The 22,900-nt window shown below is 36.8% G+C and overlaps 1 protein-coding gene across 4 annotated transcripts in view; it reads right to left on the bottom strand.

Annotated features, from left to right (window-relative positions):
* The window catches only part of LOC125650048 (dual oxidase 2-like), a 45,621-nt gene extending 43,325 nt beyond the window's left edge, over nt 1-2,296 (bottom strand). For all 4 annotated transcript variants that reach the window (XM_056165559.1, XM_048877985.2, XM_048877984.2 and 1 more), the window contains exon 1: nt 2,141-2,296. In XM_056165559.1, the coding sequence (XP_056021534.1) occupies nt 2,141-2,225 (85 nt within the window). In that variant the 5' untranslated portion in view covers nt 2,226-2,296. The remainder of the gene's footprint in view (nt 1-2,140) is intronic.
* Nucleotides 2,297-22,900: the final 20,604 nt, after the last annotated feature.

Genomic DNA, 22,900 nt, shown 5'->3' with positions numbered 1-22,900 from the left:
TCCAAAACATTGTTTCATTATTCATAATCAACTTTTATCATATTGTTTAAACTTTTTTAGAGCAATAATTTAAAATACCTTTTAAAAGGTGTTAAAGTAGATGTGCATTTTGTACACAGAACTTGCTATTGATACGCATTGTATAGAATTATATGACAAGGTGCTGGACTTGTGTACACAGAACTTGCTATTGATACGCATTGTATAGAATTATATGACAAGGTGCTGGACTTGTGTAAGGAGTTACTACTCTTCACATTCATCTTATCGAGCCTGACCAACGATCATAGCACAATACAAAATAGCGGCGGATCCAGGAAATTTCCAAAATAGGGTTCCGACTCAGGTCGGTACCTTCGCCGTCACCAAAAGTGGGAGGTTAAAGACCACAAAACAACAAAAAATGACTTTTTGTTAAAACGTTCAACCAATGGAGGGGGTGGGTGCAACCCCTATCCCCAGCCGAGCCCCATACGTACCCGAGATTTCGGTGTTCATTACAATGATATATACGTGCCAGTGTTGTTAGAAACAGAACACCGCAACTAAAATAAAAATACTTACAAAGATGAAGAAATAAGAATTAAGTATTTGTACAAATTTACATACAGTACCTGATTTAAAGCATTGATATGTCGGACAAATTAATTTCACTGATTACAGTTTATTTATATATAATGTGAAACACATACCCCTAATTACTGTGCTGTTTGGGGTAATCATCCGCTCCGAAACATACTAACAAATTACTTCATGTATGAATTTTAATTTGATATCACAACAAAAACATGTTTAGTGATATATATGTATGATCACATAATCTGTATTAATTAATTAGTTCATCAATGTATCTGTCTATTTTGTGAAGGTCATTTTAAGATATTTTTACATGTCCTTTCATTCGGTGTCTAAAGAAACGCTGAAATAATAGAGATAGTGGTTTCTGATCAGTGTAAAAACACAAAGACATGTTTCTTTTCTGACACTTGTTAAAACAGAATGCTTGCAATAAATTTGTTGATTTTTATCGAAGAAAATGTTTGGAGAACAAAATTGTTTCGTGTCATAACTCCGACTCTCTGTTTTCAAAAAATATTTAGAGTACGAAATTCACGTAGCATTCTACATGTATCAGGCTTTTCACGTAGATTTTAAACAAAACAATACCATCCGCAAACAGGAAGGATTAAATATTTCTACCTGGATTTCAACGTAATATGTAGTAAAAGTCACAAAGTTACTTGGAAAATCCATTTAAAACACCTATTGTTAAAACGTAGCTAGTGAACTTGTCAAAGTATACAACAAGATTACGAGAGAGAGAGAGAGAGAGAGAGAGAGAGAGAGAGAGAGAGAGGATTGTTTTCCATATAGACCACCTATCCTTTATTCCGGTATAGAACATAAGAATATCTTCATATATACCTGATATACCTGTACATTTTTACATGGATTTGTCTTATACCGGTATTGATAGAAAATTTTGTGTTTAGAAAATATTTATTGTATTAACCCTGGGAGTTATTCTCTTATAAATACAATGTATGATTAAAACTCTTTCTTTTCGCGAGGATACCAGAAAGCTTAAATCATTATCGCTCTTAGCATCCGTTGTTTATTTCCACAACTAGGATGTTTAATCGTGTGCAGGTAATACAGGTGTCCCGCCTATTCAATGGTGTAAATATCATTGTATGGAGAACATTGAATATACGCATCAGTAATTCAAACGCTTAGAAATACGCTCTGAATATTCTGCGGCCCATTGGAATTTATCCAAATTTTGATTGATATGAAATGTGCATTGCTAATATTTTGTTTCAATGAACAGGCATTCTGCAGAGCTCTAAATCCTTGGTGCATTTGGCGCAGAACATTCATTACTCGTAATTAAAAAGATATATACTACAAAATTATTCTTAAGTTGTAAATGACGAACACGCTTATTTATAAAATGTATTTAAATTTCTGTTAACAATACTTTTTTACCCCCTCCTTTTTCAAATAAGCCACTAAGTCGACAGTCCATCATCAACACAACAACTACAATACGAGAACGTAAATTTAAAAAAAAAAAGAGCAGAATTAGAATGGGGAGAAAGGGCTGATATAGATAAGAAATTACTAAAGAAAAACTCACCGAGAAGTATTATAAGCACACCAAAAAACAAAAGAAGCCGTTTATATGATACGTCCATTGTCCTTCTGCAGGGGCTCCTACTCATTACGCAGCTCTCAATCAGGTACCGATATTTATGAAGAACTTTTTTTCAACAAGGAAGTGAAAAACGTCACGTGACTCTGGACTTTAAAAGACCGTCAAGGAGTTTGAATTTAGAATCAGGAGCTCTTTTTAAAAGGAATCCAGTCGTGTTTACGAAGCGAAACTCCACTTAGATCAATCAAAATAGCACCGTTGACTATTTTCAATTATCAACACTGTATCGGTTCTCTAATCTTTTAGCGTGTGCAGTAAATGTTCATAGATTTGTTTGTCAAACACACAGAGATAACCCACAGAAATAAAATTAAAAAACCACCCACACTTACAGAGAGAGAGAGAGAGAGAGAGAGAGAGGGATAGAATGATAGAGAGAGGGGATAGAGTGATAGAGAGAGGGGAGAGAAAGTGTGTGAGAGAGAAAGAGAGACACACAGACAGACAGGGAGAGAGAGAGAGAGAGAGAGAGAGAGACAGAGAGAGACAGACAGAAAGTGATAGAGAGAGGGAGAGAGAGAGAAAGAGAGAGAGAGAGAGGTAGAATGATAGAGAGAGGGGATAGAGAGAGGGGAGAGAAAGTGTGTGTGTGTGTGTGTGTGTGTGTGTGAGAGAGAGAGAGAGAGAGAGACAGACAGATAGGGAGAGATAGACAGACAGAGAAAGTGAGAGAGAGAGACAGACAGGGACAGAGAGAGACAGACAGAAAGTGATAGAGAGAGGGAGGGAGAGAGAGTGAGTGTGATAGAGCAGCTTGTCAAACGGTATGCCCTATTTGAGACTACAACACAGGACTTTCGACCCCATACTCGGATTCTTGGACAAATAAAAATAAACTTAGACGTCAGGAGAATAAGGTTTACATGTATATTGTGAGAGAGATGAAAAGAAAAGAAAGGGGGGGGGGGGGGGGGCTTGTCAAACGATATAATAAACAGAGTGTTTTCCCCTGTCATTAAAGCTAAATGAGTAAATCTTCTTGAGAAATGAATGTGTGCCTGGAATGATGGCCATCCCCCAGAGTAAGGAGAAGGAAGAAGGCAGTATACTCTTCAAGCAAAACTAAGCACCCGGAAGAAAAAAATATATAAATAGATAACCAATAAAGAAGTCTAAATAAAGAAACCAGAAAATATTTATAAAACATATACACCGTCATCATTCTTCCAGATTATAGTATTCAGCAACTACACACTAAAGAATTCAATATACATGGTGAAAAAGAAAGTAAGAACTTCAGAAACTGACTTTTAGTGGTAATGGCGGGGTAATGACATGTTTGTAAGGGCGGGGTGATGGCCTGTTTGTAGAATAATGCAGACTTTACGATACATTGTCACCAGTGACCATGGGCTTTCTGACCCGCCAAGCATCAGGTATCATTATCCTCATTGATGTGTGTCAACCTAAATTGTACCAAATAGTGTTCTCCAGTTAATGAAAACTGTGCGGCCGAGCCTTTACATATTAATGTATATCAGCTTACGAAGACGTTCTCCATTCATTACGGGTGTTGCTAAAACGCGGGACGGAAAACGGAACGGAACGAAAAACGGAACGGAATTTAAGAATTAGAATGATTAATGTAGCTAACACAAAAATTCGGGGGTGGGGGTGCTTTATTTTAATTAAAATCAAAATTTTGGGAATTTGTTGACAAGCGGTAAACAATTTCATCTTAAAATTCACCATCATAAATTGATTAAGTGAAGTATTTCATACATGAATCCCCCCTCCTTAATAATACAACAGGCACTTGTTTCATACATGAGTCCCCCCTCCTTAATAATACCATGTGGAAGGGAGGGGGACTCATGTATGAAACAAGTGACTGTGGAAGTAAACGTTTGTACAAGAATTTAAAAAGCGTTTTACAAGAATTTTGAAAGTTCGGTGTGCATTGACAGATGTTTTAACGAGCAGCGACACCTATGGGTAAAGAATGGAAAGAACACGCATGGTTTATATCCCCTACCTTCCTGGCAAAACGTGATTAACGCATGCACATGTACATGTATAAAATTTACACATGATACCGTGTATGTGTGTCCCTACAACAGGGAGTGTGGTATGTATAAAACAACAATAATTCAGAATCTTATTAAGTCAACAAGTTAAATATATTATGTTTGATTTATTATTTTGACTTAGTGACTGCAACACTCCAATCCTAAATAGGGAGGACTTCTGGCAGTTCATTTCTAAACTAAATACTTGTACATTAACATTTAGAATAATAATGAGATGACCTTTTAATTCCACATGACCTTCGAATTGAAAGAGGAAGATATGAATTTATAAAAACCAATTCTGACTAGAAGATTTCTTTAGAAAGAAACAAAAGAGTGTGAATTATGTAACCTTAATTGTGTAGACGATGAATTTCATTTCCTCACTGATTGCCCATTCTATGTTGAAGAGAGAAATATGTTTTTAATGGCAAAAAATGACAAAGTCGGATAAAACTATGGTAGCCACAGGCGCTTGCTTAATATTTTTCTTGGTAAGATAATGGTTTTAAAATAGATATGCATTAGTATGGAGTATATGAAACGGTGGATTCTGTGGATGACTTCCCGTTCTCTCTGTAATTTGTGCTTCCCTTGTTCATGATAAGTTTTTTGATTTTACAAAATGCTGACTTCCTCATAACATTATTGTATACAATATTTTCCAGTTTCCGTTCTGTTCCATTTCTTTTTTAGCAACACCCATTCATTACTAGTAGTTGCACAAAATGAAACATGTCTCTTTGGTAATAACCTTGTTTTTTGACATACCGAGCGATGTATATAATGTGGATCAGCTACAACGAACGTCCTACCGATTTATGTGCAAAGCATTTTCCTACGAAAAGGGGCATACAAATAAATTACAAATGTACATGTGAGCTTCAGGTAAATGGAAACATATTAGTAGGAAAATGTACATGTAGTGAAAAAAAGAAAAATAACCAGTGCCAGGAGTGTTTATTGGTGAATCGCGTATAAAGACCGGTATAGTGGATAAAAAAGCACAGGCATCACATCCGGGTCATAACGTAAGTCAAATGCCCAATACTCGCTGCTCAGTTATGGGACTACCATTAAATGTGGAAGGACCAGATACCAAGTACCAAAATCAATCGGCCAATGTAATGTCATCAAGCAATAGATGTGTAGATCTACCATTGTAATGTCATCAAGCAATAGATGTGTAGATCTACCAATGTAATGCCATCAAGCAATATATGTGTAGATCTACCAATGTAATGCCATCAAGCAATAGATGTGTAGATCTACCAATGTAATGCCATCAAGCAATATATGTGTAGATCTACCAATGTAATGCCATCAAGCAATATATGTGTAGATCTACCAATGTAATGCCATCAAGCAATATATGTGTAGATATACCAATGTAATGCCATCAAGCAATATATGTGTAGATCTACCAACTATTCAATACCGTGGAGATCCGAGTTAGAAATGGTCCTCTGTACCTCTAATTGCTTGTCGTATGAGGCGACTAAATGGGGCGATCCTTCGGATGAGACTACAAAAACCGAGGCCCTTGTCACAGCAGGTGTGACATGATATTAAACACTCCTCCCTGCTCAAAGGTCATAAGCGCCGAGTATAGGTCTAAATTTTGCAGCCCTTCACCAGCAATGATGACGAGTGAAAAATTCTCTAGCGGAACAATCCTCAAAACTCATCTCACTAACAGAGGATATGATCCTTGCAAGGTACAATCCGCGATTGATGAGATGTCACTACAGGACCGACAGTCCCTCCTCCAGTATAAAGAAACCCTCAGAATGACAGGGTTCCATTGGCCACTACGTATCATCCCGCCCTCAAGAACATCAACGGTATTCTGAAAAAACACCTGCCCATTCTGCATGCCAACAAACGAATGGCTGGTGTTTTTAAGGAACCACCGATGGCATCCTTCAGACGCCCCCAGAAACCTGAAGGACATGATAGTAAGGACCAACTGGATAAACCTTTACCCAATGGAGGTTTCAAAACATGCTCAGACCTCAGATGTCAATTATGCAAATATAACTCAGATACTGAGGGTTTTAGCAGTCCTGTCACGGGTCGCAGTTATAAAACATTAGGAAACTTTTCCTGCAAAACCAATAACTGCATCTATCTCATCAGTTGCTATGTCTGCCAGAAGCAGTACATAGGAGAAACAACAGAACTTCGCAGACGGGTCAACAACCACCGGTCCTCCATCAGAACCAAAAAAGATTTGCCAGTAGCAACACATTTCAATGGCAATAACCACCGATGGGAGGACATGACAGTAGTGGTTATTGATCATGACCCTAGTTGGTCAGATACCGAAAGAAAGCAGAAGGAAATATTCTGGATGCACAGGTTGAAGTCATTTGTACCGCGTGATATCAACAAACCTACTGACTTCACCAGGATGAATACGGGCTAAACCCTTACTAGATTTTAAGCTTCACCTAGACCTACTCTTCTGATAATGTCCCTAACAGTGGTACTATGACCACTTTTGAACACATTGTTTTCTTTTCAATTCTGTGTACAATCAGCCCACCCCTTTTAATTACTTTGACCGTCATAACCGATTGCTTACATGTAAAACCCATTTATCAGTTTCCGTGATTCTATGTTTTTTGCACGTCTACCCTAGACATGATCAGTACGGAATGTCTAATGTTGATTCAATTTCCTAGGCTGCTTATTCTTTGTTTTTGCTTAGAGTTGATCCACTTTGTTTACTTATTCAAACTTGTTATTTACATTATCTTTCTCTCAAATTTTGTTCATTTCTTATTTCATTTTTATAGTGTCCATTCATTTACATAGTTTATTTTTAGTTAGTTGGGTTGTGTGTGTGTGTGTGTGTGTGTGTGTGTGTGTGTGTGTGTGTGTGTGTGTGTGTTGATATTTATTTCTTATCATTATCTTTTATAAATTATTTATTCTTAATGCATAGTTAAAATAGAATCTCTCTGGGTACGAGTTAGTTTTACTATTTGTCAACGTAATTGGGTTAACTCGTTCCACTTGAGATTAATTAAGTCTATTTTTATCACTTCGTACACATTGGATCAGCTGTTTGGACAAATAAGGCCTGTCCTAATTCACTCCACTTTTAACATTGATTGGCAAGCCTAAAGACCAAAAAACATGTAGTTTGTGTTGTAAATACTTTTGTAGATTAGTGTAGTTGTAGTGCTAGATGTATTTATATGTAGTTTTTGTTATTATGCTCTGTTGATATTGACCACATTATGTACATGTAATTCTTTTCTCGTTTGTCCTGAAGAAGGGACGGGTCGTCCCGAAAATTTGACCATTTAATCTGGTTGTTCGTGTCGTTGGTCACTTTAGTGCTTTATATATATATATATATATATATATATATATATATATATATATATGACTGGCGTCATGAGAAAAGGGCCCTTATCTTTCGACGTCACAATTCACAGAAAACGACGTCAAAGTTCGTGAACTTGAAACGTCAAAATCGCGGCAACGTAAAAAAATAATATGTTTGTTGGTTGCATTTGCTTACATTCTGGATGCATTAATTATATAAATAATCACATGGCAATTCCAACATAGACTCTGTATATGTCCGAGAAGAATTCTAGTTAGATATTACGTGCCATTAATTGTACTGAACGGATACAAATGCTTGTGTTTGTTAATACATGTACATATGCAGTCTAGTAAATACGTACGGGTTTCCAAATAAAAATGTTATACACCACGCTTTGTTAATATGCTGAGTCGTACCGATATTTGTTAATTACGCCAGTTACAAAACACGGACAAGTCACGGACGCACGGAAATAGAAAAAAATGTACAAATCACGGATTCATTTTGCACAGATGATAAAATTTTCCGTGCATTTTTTGAAATATAGAATATGCTACTGATTTGTGACTTCGAACGTGCAAAATGAATCCGTGATTTGTACTATTTTTATCTATTTCCGTGCATCCGTGACTGTCCGCGTTTTGTCAACCTCCTGTTAATTATCGTAGTACATATTGTTCCTAGTTTTGATGCACCTTTAATTTTAGATTAAATATATACATGTATTTATATCCATACAGTATTTGATTTATCTCACATTTACAGATCTATGTACAGTCCTGTATACTTGTACCGTACATACACGTAAAAACTAATCGAAGGAATCGATCTATTTTCCAAACATACTGATATGTTATATGGAGCTGTAAAATTAGATTTCTGATAATCCACCATTGTAATTCAAATTGAGACAAACATTTCAGGTCAAATAATGATAATACAGTTACTAATTATTTAGTGGAAGTTTTATGTCTAGAGCCCAAAAGGTGTACTATTGTATGTACTTTAGATGATTAAACACAACTTAATATCGCCATTTAAAGTAGTAAATAGTATCTATATATATTACATTTAACCATAACGAATATCAAATAATTTGATTTCAGCTTATAATAAGAAAAATTAAGAAAAAGTGCTTACGAGTCACGTAGTACAAAACAAAGTAAGGGGGGGGGGGTACGGAGAAGTTGGCTAATATTATCGACAAGCCAAAAAAAAAACTCAGATAGATGTGTTATTTTGTCCAAAGGTCACAATCCCGGGGGAAAGGGGAAGTCACTAAATAGATCTTGTTTAATGTAAAAATAACTATGCATGTAAAAATAGCGGAAAATAAACGTTCTGAAAACAAGGGGGACAACCTATCAATGCATAAGGACCATAGGGCTCTTGCATATTGTACTTGTAAGAGTACTAGCATTATGTATAAGATTATTTCGTTGTGCATGATACTTGTATGAAGCATGTGAAGAATGAACTTCCAAGTCACATGGCAACAATGGACTCGCCCTTTCGTTTCCGCACGTGATTTTCCAATACAGTGAATACGGATTGCCACTCCCTGCAGTACCCTATGTCAAATATACAGCCCAAATCTCATGCACTTCTTTTGCCAGCATCCTCGAAAATGATATGATTTTTCACAAGATACAATTCTGTCTGTGAGGGAGCAATGGTAGATCTGTCATAATTCATGTTAGAGGCGGAACTGTAGCTAAATTCATGTTTATTGGTAAAGTTCTACAAATTTTAAAAAGAATATTTATTTAAATGATCTCTTTAAACAGTTGCTATGGTGTCCTGAAGATATTGACAAAATAGGAAAAGAATTATATCAAGATTCAGGTGGGATTCTGAATTTAAGCCAAAACATGCTAGTTTTCGATCCATTTCGCCTCCCCAATGTCAAATACTTGCGGATGCCCCGGTACATGCATGTCTATGTAAACTTTTACTATTTCACGCACACAAACTGAATAAATGCGACGCGTGAACAGCGAATATTCATACACAACCGCTACATGTATTTCATTTTATTACTACATGTCCGGTGGTTACGCTGCCATATTGTGAAACATTGCATCTATATCTTTAGTGCAAATTATGATGCGAACAAAACAACAACAAGTAGTAAGGTGGGGCTGTCAACAATTTATGTTTTCCTTACATTAAAATCGCCCGTCTCAGATCTAATGTTTGTCTAAAATGTAAATTTTACTCGATGCCGCGTGTTGGTCACTGTCTCAAAGGAGGAGAAACGAAATTTCTCAAGGTACAGTCATATACAAAAGTAAAAACTTCACGCGCTTCAAAAAACATTCAAATTACCACATCATATGTGACTGCTGTAATTCAGTTTGATTTTTTTTTATTCACATGATTTTATTTTTAACTTTGGGAAAACGGTTTCTAAGTATTACAAACGATCTATTGCAAAATAACGGAATGCATTTTTGTTTTCAATTTAAGATATAATTCCATGAGTATGAAGTTCTAAATATTGAAATATTTCTGCATCTCGACACGCAGTTTACTATGAATGTGTAAACCTCACTAGAGAGAATAGCACGTATATGTGCGCGCCCTCCGATGCCTCTTGCTCAAAACAACTGTCTCGGGTTCATTAAACCTTGAATTTCTCCCCAAAATTCTAGATAAGAGGGACCCTCTAGTTCACAACACCAAGAAAAATTCACCTTTTCGGGGCATTTATGGAAGGGGCGGTAAAAATAGTAAAATCACTATCTTTTTCATGAAGACTATAAGATCGGCGTTGGTGGTTCAAATGCCGTCCCATCGCCTTAACACTGTTTTATTCATGGTACATCATACAGATGTCATATCCATTCGCGATAGCTGTGCAGGTTAAATAATACATGTATATACTTTCTCTGTAATTAATTGATAAACATATTTTGTGTTGGATAGCGCTCTTTTGTATCAAGTCTGATTCTTTTATTTTCTTAGATCAGAATAGAAATCGCTACGTTATGACTTACTTTTGTTGGTGCATTTTGGTTGGACCATATAAAGATTTCATCTGCCTGACCACATAAAAAATCTAGCAGATACTGGATTCTCGTACATTTATTGGTATCTCTCAACGACAGTAGTTTTAATGCTTTATTTGGTTAAAATATAGTTTACATTTGCGATAAACAATGGTTTTCTTCAATCTAATTAAAATCAGATCCTACAATACGCTCACAATATCGCTACAATACGCAGCGTATACGGCGCGGATCTAAGAAGTCTGATTTTAATTAGATTGTGGTTTTCTTTCAAACCTGGTAAGAACAGTGTAAAGTGAAATGCACGCGCGTAGTCATCGCTCACAAAACGTTGCTGTAGTGGAACTGGAATACACAAATTTTTGTAATCTGTCGGGTATTTCAAAGTGTGCTATTTCGAAATTTTCACTTTCTTTCCGGTGTATGACGAAAAGCTAATTACATTGTGTCGAAACAGAGCTGTTGATATATTTAACAGGAGACTACCGCGGGTTTTAGCTAAAGGTGAGATAACTATATATCTGATTAAATACAAAATGAACTTATATTATCATGAATCAAATTCATAAGACAAAAATACATGTACCGTCAGGCAAGATCGTTTGTAAAAGACTCAGTCAAAGATGTACCGTGTCTCGCAGTGGCGGGTCTAGAGAGGGGGGGGGGGGTGTTACGGGGATTGCACCCCCCCCCCCTTTGGATTCGCTAAATTAAAGAGAGAGAGTGAGAGAGATAGAGAGAGAGGTGGAGGAGAGAATGACTATAGAGTTATTTATTTTTTATATAGTTTGTATCTGTAATAAAACCAAATTACTGGGAGTAAATCGGAATGCATTTTAAAAACAGGATTCGTTTTAAAATCAAGAGTGACAGATCTACGTCTGATAATTATACAATAACATTAATCCAAATTTGAATTTAGAAATACAAATTGATAGCACCCCTGTTAAGTTGTCGTTTAATTATATTATATTAACGTACGTTATAGCAACTCTCATTTCAGTGACGGATTTAAGGGGGGCGCAGCCGCCCCCCCCCCCCCCTCCTAAAATTTTCAAATTTAAGGTAAATCGTGATATCTTGTTTAGACAAATGTACTAAACGATAAAAGAAGCAATAATTTCTTCCACTCCCGGAGAAATGAATGACAAAATCTTTTTGCTTTCTTGAATTACTTCATTGGGAGAACTTAATTTTTTCCAAAAACCTTTAAAATTTGCGTCATTTTACTAATTTCACCTGATTAAGAATGATAGAAAATAGTAAAAATGACTTAAATAGGAGACATATTTTAAGCCCTATAAAATCTGTAAAACCCAGGAGCTTTCGGGGGCTTCGCCCCCTGGGCCCCCCACCCTGGACCCACTGGGGGCCTCAAGGCGGCCCCCAAACCCCTTGCCTCATAAAGTGGCGCCCTCGTAACAGCAATTCCTGGATCCGCCCCTGCATTTCCTCTTCACCCCCTTTGAAATTTTTTTTTAGATCCGCGCCTGTCTCGCTCTGCCTGAGGAATGAATGATCGCCGACAAGTAATGTCACTGAACTATATTTATTCATTTACTATTTAACCTTAAATTTATTCATTCATTTATGCATATTTGTGTTTAAAGTGAGTTCTAAACATATAAGTAGAATGATTGCGTAAATGTGACCTTAATCTGGAATGGTAAAATTGATGCTACGTCTTTCCGTGCGAATTCACCGGTGTTCAGGTCGTTGGAAATTAAAATATTACCATTTCTATATAATGTTTCTTTTTCCCCACAATATAAGATCAAATATTTGTGTTTGAAATGAATACATGACAGTAATTGGAATTCATTTCATGGACACGCAATATAATCAGCATAATATTTGACGTATGACGTTACAATTTTTTTACTTTGACGTTTCTAATATTTTTACAGATGTGTCCCAAAAATTGTCATTAAAACGTTAAATAACGTGATATCAGCATAAATTTGGTATTTTTGTGAACAGAAAATGATACATAATAAAATTCTAGGAAAAACTAAAATTGTGAAATTTTGACCGTAAGGGCCCTTTTCTCATGACGCCAGTCATATATATAATTATATATATATAAGCACTAGGTTCCAACAACACCCGATATACCTAAAAGTGTCGGATCCACAACATGGATACAAGGTCAAATACAAAACGTCAAAACTTAACACGACAAAATAAATTCAATAATACATTCGCAAACTGCCTAATGACATTTACAAAATTGATATATCAGATATTCGAAATAATTTAAATAGATACATAAGCCAACCTTCAACCTTTCAACCTTCAATATCAACATCATATTACAGATACGTGTGACTTATCTGCTAGTCAAAAAATAAAATGTTAAACGGGAAATGGAGGTCGCAAACCTAGCAGGAGAAAGCATAATTCAAAAGAGATGATATCTTTACCCGGTAACAGTTGATATTAACATAGAATAAATCATATCATATTGACTAAACAAGCTCATTGTTAAAACGTGATTTTTTTTTTTCGGTACTTGGCTTGGGATATTTGTGATTTGGTCGAGATGTGGATATCATGCATTTTTAAAAAAAAATGGCTGTGGCTATGCTCATTATAGATACGAGCACGGTGTCTTGTCTCTTTTGAACAGCATGTTCATGATAAACAAACTAAATGAATAAATAAATAAAACAAAATAAAATCTTGCAGAGTCTATAAACTCGCACCTAAAAGAGTACTTTATCTCATACATGTGGAGTTTATTGCAAGTGAAAAAAAGTCTAGGTTTATCACAAGCCCGTTTGATAAAGCACTTCCGGTCCGAACTACTTTTGACACTGTCCTCGCTTGGATGGCAAGTCTCACCAATAAATACACCATATCAACTGGTTGGATAAACCAAATATCAAAACACGCAATATAGATATCCTCTATATACAGCAAGCGTCCACCCAACAAAAGACATACATATGTAATTAATTTGACCATGCAGCGGATTTACCGATATAAACGGAAAGGTGAAGAATTGATTTTTGAGCTAAAATTATATAACATGCCTATCAACTGTGAGGATAAGGTGTTTATCTTTAACGAATTCTTTTGATCGTCCGAATACTAATCTCTCTATATACATTGAAACTTTGTTAGCATTCATTATGGCTGTTTTGAAAGATTTTCTATCGTCTACATGTAACTTATCTCTACTAAGCTACCTTGAAATAAAAGTCTGTGGATGTCAGTAGGCGAAAAAACTTATTCCGTTTGAAAATATCAAAGATTATAATTGATGTTCTAAAACAAGATAAGTTGATGATTTTAAGATATGCGTGAAAGAACAGTGACCAATCTCATAAATCCTATGAATAAAACACAAAATTAAGAATAGGGCAAACACGGACTCCTTGACACACCAGAGGTGGGATCAGGTGCCTAGGAGTAATACGCATCCCCTTCTGACCGCCAACATCTGCCGTGAATCTTGTATCTTGATCAGGAAAAAAGGAGTATCAGTATCCTGCCCCGATTTGAAAACAGATCATACTCAGAACAAGTTCTTCGGTACCGAATCATTTGAGAGACATGAACAACATATGTGGGGTATAATGGGATATTTTTACATAAATATTAGAATTTGGCGATGGAGAAGCTGAAATCATTCCGTTTATCATAAAGTTGAGTTGTTAGTGTGCCGTTAACATCTATATTCAATGAAATATCGAAGTACGAAGCAAATGTGGAAGACTTGTGGTGTCTTTTATTTCGAGTTCACTGGGATATATCGAACCGACATATGAATGAAAATGATTATTCTTAATAGATAAAACGTCGTCGGTATATCTAAATGTGGAGTAGAATGTCGCCTCACTGACGGTAGTTTTAGACCTCCATTTTAGAGGCCTAGTCCTAAAAGTCCACGACTCTCACTTTCATTATCGAGCGTTTAGCGAGGGAGTTGTTACTATATTGCGCCTGTTTTACGACCTAGGTGTAACGCAACCTAGACTCGAACCCAAGATATTTTAGGTTATGAGCGCTCTTTTACCGAGCCACAGCGATCAGCTGTTTTCATTATAAGGTGTTTCATAACTTCCCTATCTGCTAAATTTGGCAAATTTTTCAAGTCTAGATAAGACGCAAACTATCTCTGTAAAGCTTTGTCACCATTTATAAAACTTCCTTGTATGAACACATTTTTTCAAGATAAATAGGATCATTTCGGGTCTTCCCCAATCTGAATATGAATTATGATAGAGAATTAAAAAGCAGATACCACCAGTTTCAATTATAAAAAGTCAATAAGGTTCTTATTTATTTTAAACAATATATATATGTACATGTATCATTGTTATCCTGACCCTTGTCACCCTGGCAACATAACAATAACATTCACTCGGAAGTCAAGGGTGTCGTGTATACCGTTTTAGGTAAACACTCCACTCTGAAATGTCAAATTTAGCAGTTTTTCAATAAGCGGGGATCACAGATTAAACTGAGTGACAAGAGATAAAAGCATTCTCAGTTAAAATCTAAACACAATGTGAAAATTGACAGGGTACGGAAACATATTAGGGCCGCAGCAGTATCTTTTTTTAGTTTGTTATAACAAATTACTAATCTGTTATAACAAATTACGAATTTGTTTTAACAAATTATCAATTTGTTATAACAAATTATTAATTTGTTATAACAAATTACTAATCTGTTAAATTACTAATCTGTTATAACAAATTGCTAATCTGTTATAACAAATTACTAATCTGTTATAACAAATTACTAATCTGTTATAACAAATTACTAATCTGTTATAACAAATTACGAATTTGTTTTAACAAATTATCAATTTGTTATAACAAATTATTAATTTGTTATAACAAATTACTAATCTGTTAAATTACTAATCTGTTATAACAAATTGCTAATCTGTTATAACTGATTATTATTCTGTTATAACAACTTACTAATCTGTTATAACAAATTACTAATCTGTTATAACAAATTAATAATTTGTTTTAACAAATTATCAATCTGTTATAACAAATTATTAATTTGTTATTTCAAATTGCTAATTTGTTATAACAGATTATCAATTTGTTATTTCAAGTTACTAAATTGCTATTTAAAATCATTAATTTAACAAGAGGCCAACATGCTTTATTGGTAACCTGAGCATTAGTTAAAAGTATCACTACTGCAAAAGGCTATTAAATCGATACTAATTTTCCTGGTTGCATATCTAAGCTACATATAATGTAAATTCTATTCATATAATATTTAGCTTTTGCAGATTAGCTCAGATTCAGGTCATCTTTAAGGCCCATGAATCTCCTGTTTTGCTTTATTGCCACTTTAGTTATACTGTGAATAATTGTAACTTAAAAAGCCTTCTAATACATGGTGCTAGATCTGATGTTGAGCACATAACTTTCAGTTTGCAGGAAATGTATGCATGTTGGAAAGCGTTAAATGTAGTACGGCCGAAAGTCCCGAATAACGATTTTTGCATGATTTCTCTCTTAAAATAGTCGATAGAATGACATCAAACTTATTGTGATAAGTGTTTGTGACCAATTAAACAAGAATAATATAACTTTTTCTGGGAATTCTATAAAGAAGATATTGAACCAGAGTTTTCGGATACCAAAAAGCGGTAAATCTAGTACGTTTTATATATGCCGAAACCTGAACACGGTCGCCGATCTTGTGATCTACCGAAAGTCTGCGTTTTAGCATTATAGACAATATTGAATCAGACTGAGTTCTAGATATTTAAGGTAACTTAAATAAATCGCAATTGCATATATGGTGCATTTATATGCGCATTTTATTGTGTCACCCTACATATTCTGTAATTATACATGTGTATTACACACAATCTTTTGCCACACCAAGAAATTCCTAGCAAAATCTCCAGTATAGAAAAACCGTAAAAAATCAGTGACCGCAATTAAGAGATAAGCGACGGCTACTATCAATCAGCATGTAATATGGTCCTATTGAAGCCAACGAATTCAGACCGGACGGGATTTATTGGCATGATTATTTCAATCCATTTTGATATACACTATAGATAGTGTGCTTCTTTTTAAACTTCGGTTGTTGAAGCATATTCGTTATTGAATAATTTTATAATTCAAATATTATTTTGCTGCATACGAAGTGTGATTTAAAGTAATCATAGGTAATATATATGTAATTTATCGAAGAGAAAAGATAAATTTTAACATTATCATTCCATCATCAAGATGATTAAAGACTGTACTATCATAATTCCCTTTTCTTTCTTAATCAAAATGACAAAATATTGTAAAAGCACACTTTTTGGGTTACATTATTTACTTTAGAGAGTATAGTTTCTTTACTTTCGGAGTTTAGACATTTATTCAAAATAACATGACCGGGTGAATGGGGAACATTCGGGTGGCCAGAGCTGGACGACAGAATCAATGGTTAATGTTATAATCATGATTAATTACCGACAGACATCCTCAACTATCGTTTTGCATGTACGCGTACGCTGTTTAGGTACGAATTTACCAAGCTAAGGGAACCTACACTTGTTCCGATTAAAACAATATCACGATTACAAAATACAGCAGTTTTTAGCTCACCTGAACCGAAGGTTTAAAGAGACACTACAGCTCATTTTGCGTAAAAATCATGAAATCATAATTTTCCCAGCGCTTTTTCAGTTTTTGTTGCATTGTTGAATGTATGAACTTTGCGAAAATAACACTTATTTAAAGTCAAAAATTCTCATTTTAACGTAAAATTTAATACTTTTTGATGGCCTATACAAAAAAATATCGAGTCTCCTCCTTTCGGTCTTCAGACGCATGCGCATAGACAGTAAACAGTGCAGCATGTCGTCCATGAGAGAAAGTGTAGTGGATAGATCCAGAATTTTGACAGATTCTGTGAGAAAAGAGGTTAAAATAAAATGAGATAAAACTCATATGTGAAATAAAATTGACCGATCAGTATGACTGTTGGAAAACAAAGGGCTAGGAGAAACGATTGTAACTCAGTGGTGGATCTAGGATTTCTGAAAGGGGTGTGTGAAAATCAAATATTAGCCAAAGTAATCGGCTTTCTGGGTGCAAAATTTGGATTTTCACTCACAATTTGTGGCGAGAGGGAGGGGGGTCCTGCCCCCCCCCCCTAAACTCTGCCATTGGGACAAGCCGCGAAGACACTGTTTTAAAAGTAAGTGCTATTTTTATCTGAACACGACACGTGTTAGTTGTAAAAACATCGGTCAATTGGAACATGGAAGGGTTTCTGTTGAAACAATGATTTATATAATTATTTATTATAAGGAGCAGGGAATAATCTTATACTTGAAAGGTGTGGACCCCTTTGAAGGGGAATTCACAAATAATTTCCTACACAACACCTTTGCTGTCATTCAAAACCACGTGATGTAAATAAGCATTCAAAAGTCCGAGTCAGCATGAAGAAACCTTTGAATTCCGCACGATCTTCAAAGCGCATTTGAGAGTAAATTGTTGCATCCCAATTGTTCAAAATTGTCAGTATCGATATGATATTTATCATTTTATCAATACGTGTTTTCAAAAACACTTTATTGAAATGTGGAAAATGAGCTGTAGTGTCTCTTTAAGTGAGCTTTTCTGATCACATTTTGTCCGTCTGTCTGTCTGTAAACTTTTCACATTTTCTACTTCTTCACAAGAACTACTAGGCCAATTTCAACCAAACTTGGCCAAAAGCATCCTTGGGTGAAGGGCTTTCAAGCTTGTTCAAATGAAGGGCCATATCCCTTTCAAAGGGGAGATAATCACAAAAATGCAAAAATAGGGTGGGGTCATTTAAAAATCTTCTCAAGAACCACTAAGCCAGAAAAGCTGAGTTTTACATGAAAGCTTCCTGGCATAATGCAGATTCAAGTTTGTTCAATTCATGGGCCCCGGGGGTTGGATGGGGCCACAATAGGGGATCAAAGTTTTATATACATATATATAGGACAAATCTTTAAAAATCTTCTTCTCAAGAACCACTGAGCCAGAAAAGGTGATTTTTACATGAAAATTTTCTGACATAGTGCAGATTCAAGTTTGTTCAAATCATGGACCCCGAGGGTAGGATGGGGCCACAAGTGGGGGGGGGGGGGTTCAAAGTTTTACATACAAATATAGGGAAAATCTTTAAAAATCTTCTTCTCAAGAACCATTGGGCCAAAGAAGTTCACATTTACATGAAAGCTTTCTGACTTAGTGTAGATTCAAGTTTGCAAAAATTGTGGCCTCCAGAGGTAGTTGTGGCCATAATAGGGACTAAGGTTTTACATGAAAATATATTATCGCATATCCACGCTTGTCTTGGATATGCGCATTTATCTCCGTAACTGTATCCTCGTCAGTTTTTACTAAAAGGGAAAGAAGGGGGGGGGGTCTTATTTATTCCGGGAAATTTAATTCTGCAATAGTCTAATATATATTGACACGTACACGTCACGTCCTTTCTGGAACATTCTTCCAAACGGCGTGGTCATCAATTTGGTGCAGCATCAATTCTATCCATGTCACTTTAAAATATGCCCAAGACCAAATCAAAAAGGGGGGCACCCAGATCCACGACGTCGGACCAGTCTCAGCATGCTCAGGCAGTACAGACAGGGCGTAATCGCAGGACACGGAGGAGCAATGCTGACTCCAGTGTAGCACATGGCGGAGTCCAGCCACAGATACCTGTCGTCCAGCCTCAGATACCAGTCGTCCAGGCCAAAGACCACTTTCAACCCCCACAGCGGGTGCAGCCTGGGGTAGAATTAACGCCGAGTACAGGTAATGATATTTTGCACAATGAATTTAATCAGGGCCCACAACCGTTACCTACAATGATCAATTCAAACCGGGCCCCATTGGCATATCATGTTGATAACCACACTAAACATAAAATAGTCAACGGTGAATTTGTTAATTTAGCCACTTGGCTTGTACGTGACAGCAGTAATTCTCAGATAGCATCTATTCTCTCAGTCAACAAATTTGGCCAAATTATTGCACATCCTAAGCAATCAAACAAAATCACTACTATTGAACGCTGGACAGATGCGTTCCTCATATTTACTAGCATATATATTGCTGCTCATCCAGAAAAAACACAGCAATTATTAAAGTACGTCCACGACGTTAGACTGGGGGCAGAAAAGTCACAGGGTTGGCCTAATTATGACGAGCAGTTTCGCTTGCGTATGGCAACTAATCCGTCTATGGACTGGGGCAGGGTTGATGCAGAGCTTTGGTTCATTTACATGACCCCTTCAAACACCCCATCCTCTCAGCCACCATCAAATCAGTATCTCAAGTGCTTTGATTATAATTACAAGGGGTCGTGCCACAAGATTCAGTTTAGATATTTACACCGTTGCCTTAAGTGTGGCGACAACCATCCGTCAAGTGATTGTGCTAAAACCCAGGCTAAGGCGGGCAAACCAGGGGGACCAAGCAACAATCAGCCCTTTCGGGCCAATAGCAACCAGTCACAATCCTTTATCCCAAGCCAAACCAGACAGCAGTCTGGATATATGGGCCCTGGCAAATTCGCCAATAAATACTAGCATAGTTGTTAGTTATCTCCACACATACCCAAACACTACATCAGCTATTTCATTAAAAATGGTCTAATTCGGGGGTTTAGATTGCAGTATTCGGGTCCTCGACTGCCAATGTTTTGTAGTAATCTTGTATCAGCCACTGAGCACACAGAGGTGTTGCAAGAAAAAATCCATAAAGAGGTGCTTGAAGGGCGAATGGCTGGTCCTTTTGACCACCCCCCATTGCATAATTTACACGTTTCCCCAATAGGTGTCGTTCCGAAGGCAGATGGCGGTTGGCGCATGATCACACATCTTTCTTACCCACCGTCAAATAGTATAAACCACCATATCGACCCGGTTCACACATCTGTTAAGTATACCTCATTCGATACTGTAGTCCAAACCATTAGTCTTCTGGGCATGGGGACGTTCATTGCAAAGTTGATATCAAAAGTGCGTTCAGGTTAATTCGGGTTCATCCAGCTGATTTCGAACTCTTGGGCTTGCATATGAATGGCAGTTTTTAAATTGATAAGTGCTTACCTTTTGGTTGCGCTATTTCATGCAAAATTTTTGAAATGTTCTCATCATTTTTAGAGTGGTTGGTCATAGCTAAATCAGGGATTGAAACGGTTCACCATTACTTGGATGATTTTATTTTTGCAGGCAGTGCACATACAAGCCATTGTCATGTCCTTATGCATACATTTCAGTCTATGTGTGTCGAGATGGGAATACCTTTGAACCAGGATAAATCTGTTCAACCCACTACCTGTTTAATATTTCTCGGTCTGGAGATTGATACTATCAAAATGCAAATTAGAATACCCCGAGAAAAGGTTGACGAACTCATGAATCTCCTACTCTTCTGGGTCTCAAAAAATAAATTAAGTTATCTACCCTTCAGAGCCTGGTGGGCAAGTTAAATTTTTTTTGGCAAAGCAATACCCGGTAGCAGGGCATTCAACCGTAGATTTTACAACGCCACGATTGGTCCCACTAAGCCATCGCATCATATCAGAATCAATCACTCAATGCGTGAAGACATGAATAAGTTTTTTGAGGGGATTCAATGGTGTAGTGTATTTCCCAGAGAGGGAGTGGGCCACCCAGAACACTTTACAACTGTTCACGGATAGTGCAGGTGGATCTAGTTTAGGTTGCGGGTGTTATTTTCAGGGTCAGTGGACCTACCTTCAATGGCCACATGATTGGGCCATTACTTCTATCTTGAAAGACATCACATTTTTAGAACTTGTGCCCATTTTGCTAGCCATATCAGTATGGGGCTGTAGGTTGCAAAACAAAAAGATACTATTTCATGTGGACAATATGGCCTTGTACACATTCTTAACAAACAGTCATCTAAGTCACATCGGATCATGTCATTTGTTAGACCACTTATCCTTCAAACATTGCACTTCAATATTCAGTTCAAAGCCCAGCATATCCCTGGGAAAACAAATAAAATTGCTGATTCTATATCTCGCAAGCAGTGGGACTTGTTCAGGAACCTGGCACCTACAGCCGACCACAACCCTCAGCCAATCCCAGCTTCGTTCCAGAGGCTGCTTTGTCAAGCGAAATAAGCCGCCTTTTACACTCATCCTTGTCAGCAAACACCAACCAAGCATACATGGTGGGTATTCAGGCATTCAACCATTTCCGTAGCATTCAGGGACTACCTAACACATGGCCACCACCGGATGCTCACATCAATACATTTATTGCACATTTATCCATACACGGTTACAAGCAATCCACAGCTAAAGCATACATCTCTGCCATTAGTTTTTATTGCAAACTCCACTGGAATGCGGATCCGACTAAGCATTTTATAGTGTAGAAATTGTTGCAGGGTATGAAGTGCACAAATTCAATATTGGATGCCCGTTTACCTATCACATTGGGCATTTTGGAACTAATCATAAATAAACTACAGGTGGTATGCTCTAGCACGTATGAGACCCTTCTTTTTAAAGCATCATTCTCACTAGCTTTTAATGCCTTGCTTAGGATAGGGGAATTTGCTTTGTCAAAGGGCAATTCCGTGGATCGGGTTTTACATACTGGGGACATTTCCCTGCACACTAACTATTTAACAATTCACATTAGATATTCGAAAACTGGTAGGGGCACCACATTGACAGTACATAAGATGACCGGAACTACTTGTCCAATACAGGCCATGCACGATTATATGGAGGTTAGGGCACCGAAAGTGGGGCCATTATTTTGTCATTACTCTGGTCAGCCTCTTACTCGTTACCAGTTTACCTCAGTTTTGTCACGCTCGCTTAATTTAGCGGGGGTAGACAGTAGGCACTTCAAATCCCACTCGTTTCGCATTAGTGCAGCAACTACACTCGCACAACAAGGCATGTCAGCCGAAGTTATTCAAGCGGCAGGTCGATGGAGATCTGTTGCATATCAGTCATATATTCGCTAATCTCTTAACGTTCATATGCCTTGGGTATTTGCATGCCTAACATTCACCAAGTTTTTCATAGGTCCAATTAAAGTGTGGATTGTTGGATCCTCCATTATTAAGAGGGCAGCAGTGGCTGCCAGATCCAGGACAGGAGGACCAAACCTTAACGTTCCAAACACGACCATTTGGTGGCAAGGTTACGGGGGTATGAATTTATACGAGTTGGTGCCGAAACTTAAAATATTACAGCAGGTGCAAGATATTCCTGATCTTATCATTGTTCATTGTGGGGCAAACAACCTAGGCCGTACCAAACTGTGGTCACTGGTCAGACTTCTTCAGTCTGCTGT

Source organism: Ostrea edulis, chromosome 5 (genome assembly GCF_947568905.1).
Source record: "Ostrea edulis chromosome 5, xbOstEdul1.1, whole genome shotgun sequence".
Classification (NCBI taxonomy): domain Eukaryota; kingdom Metazoa; phylum Mollusca; class Bivalvia; order Ostreida; family Ostreidae; genus Ostrea; species Ostrea edulis.
This window is presented reverse-complemented; position numbering and strand designations above follow the sequence as displayed.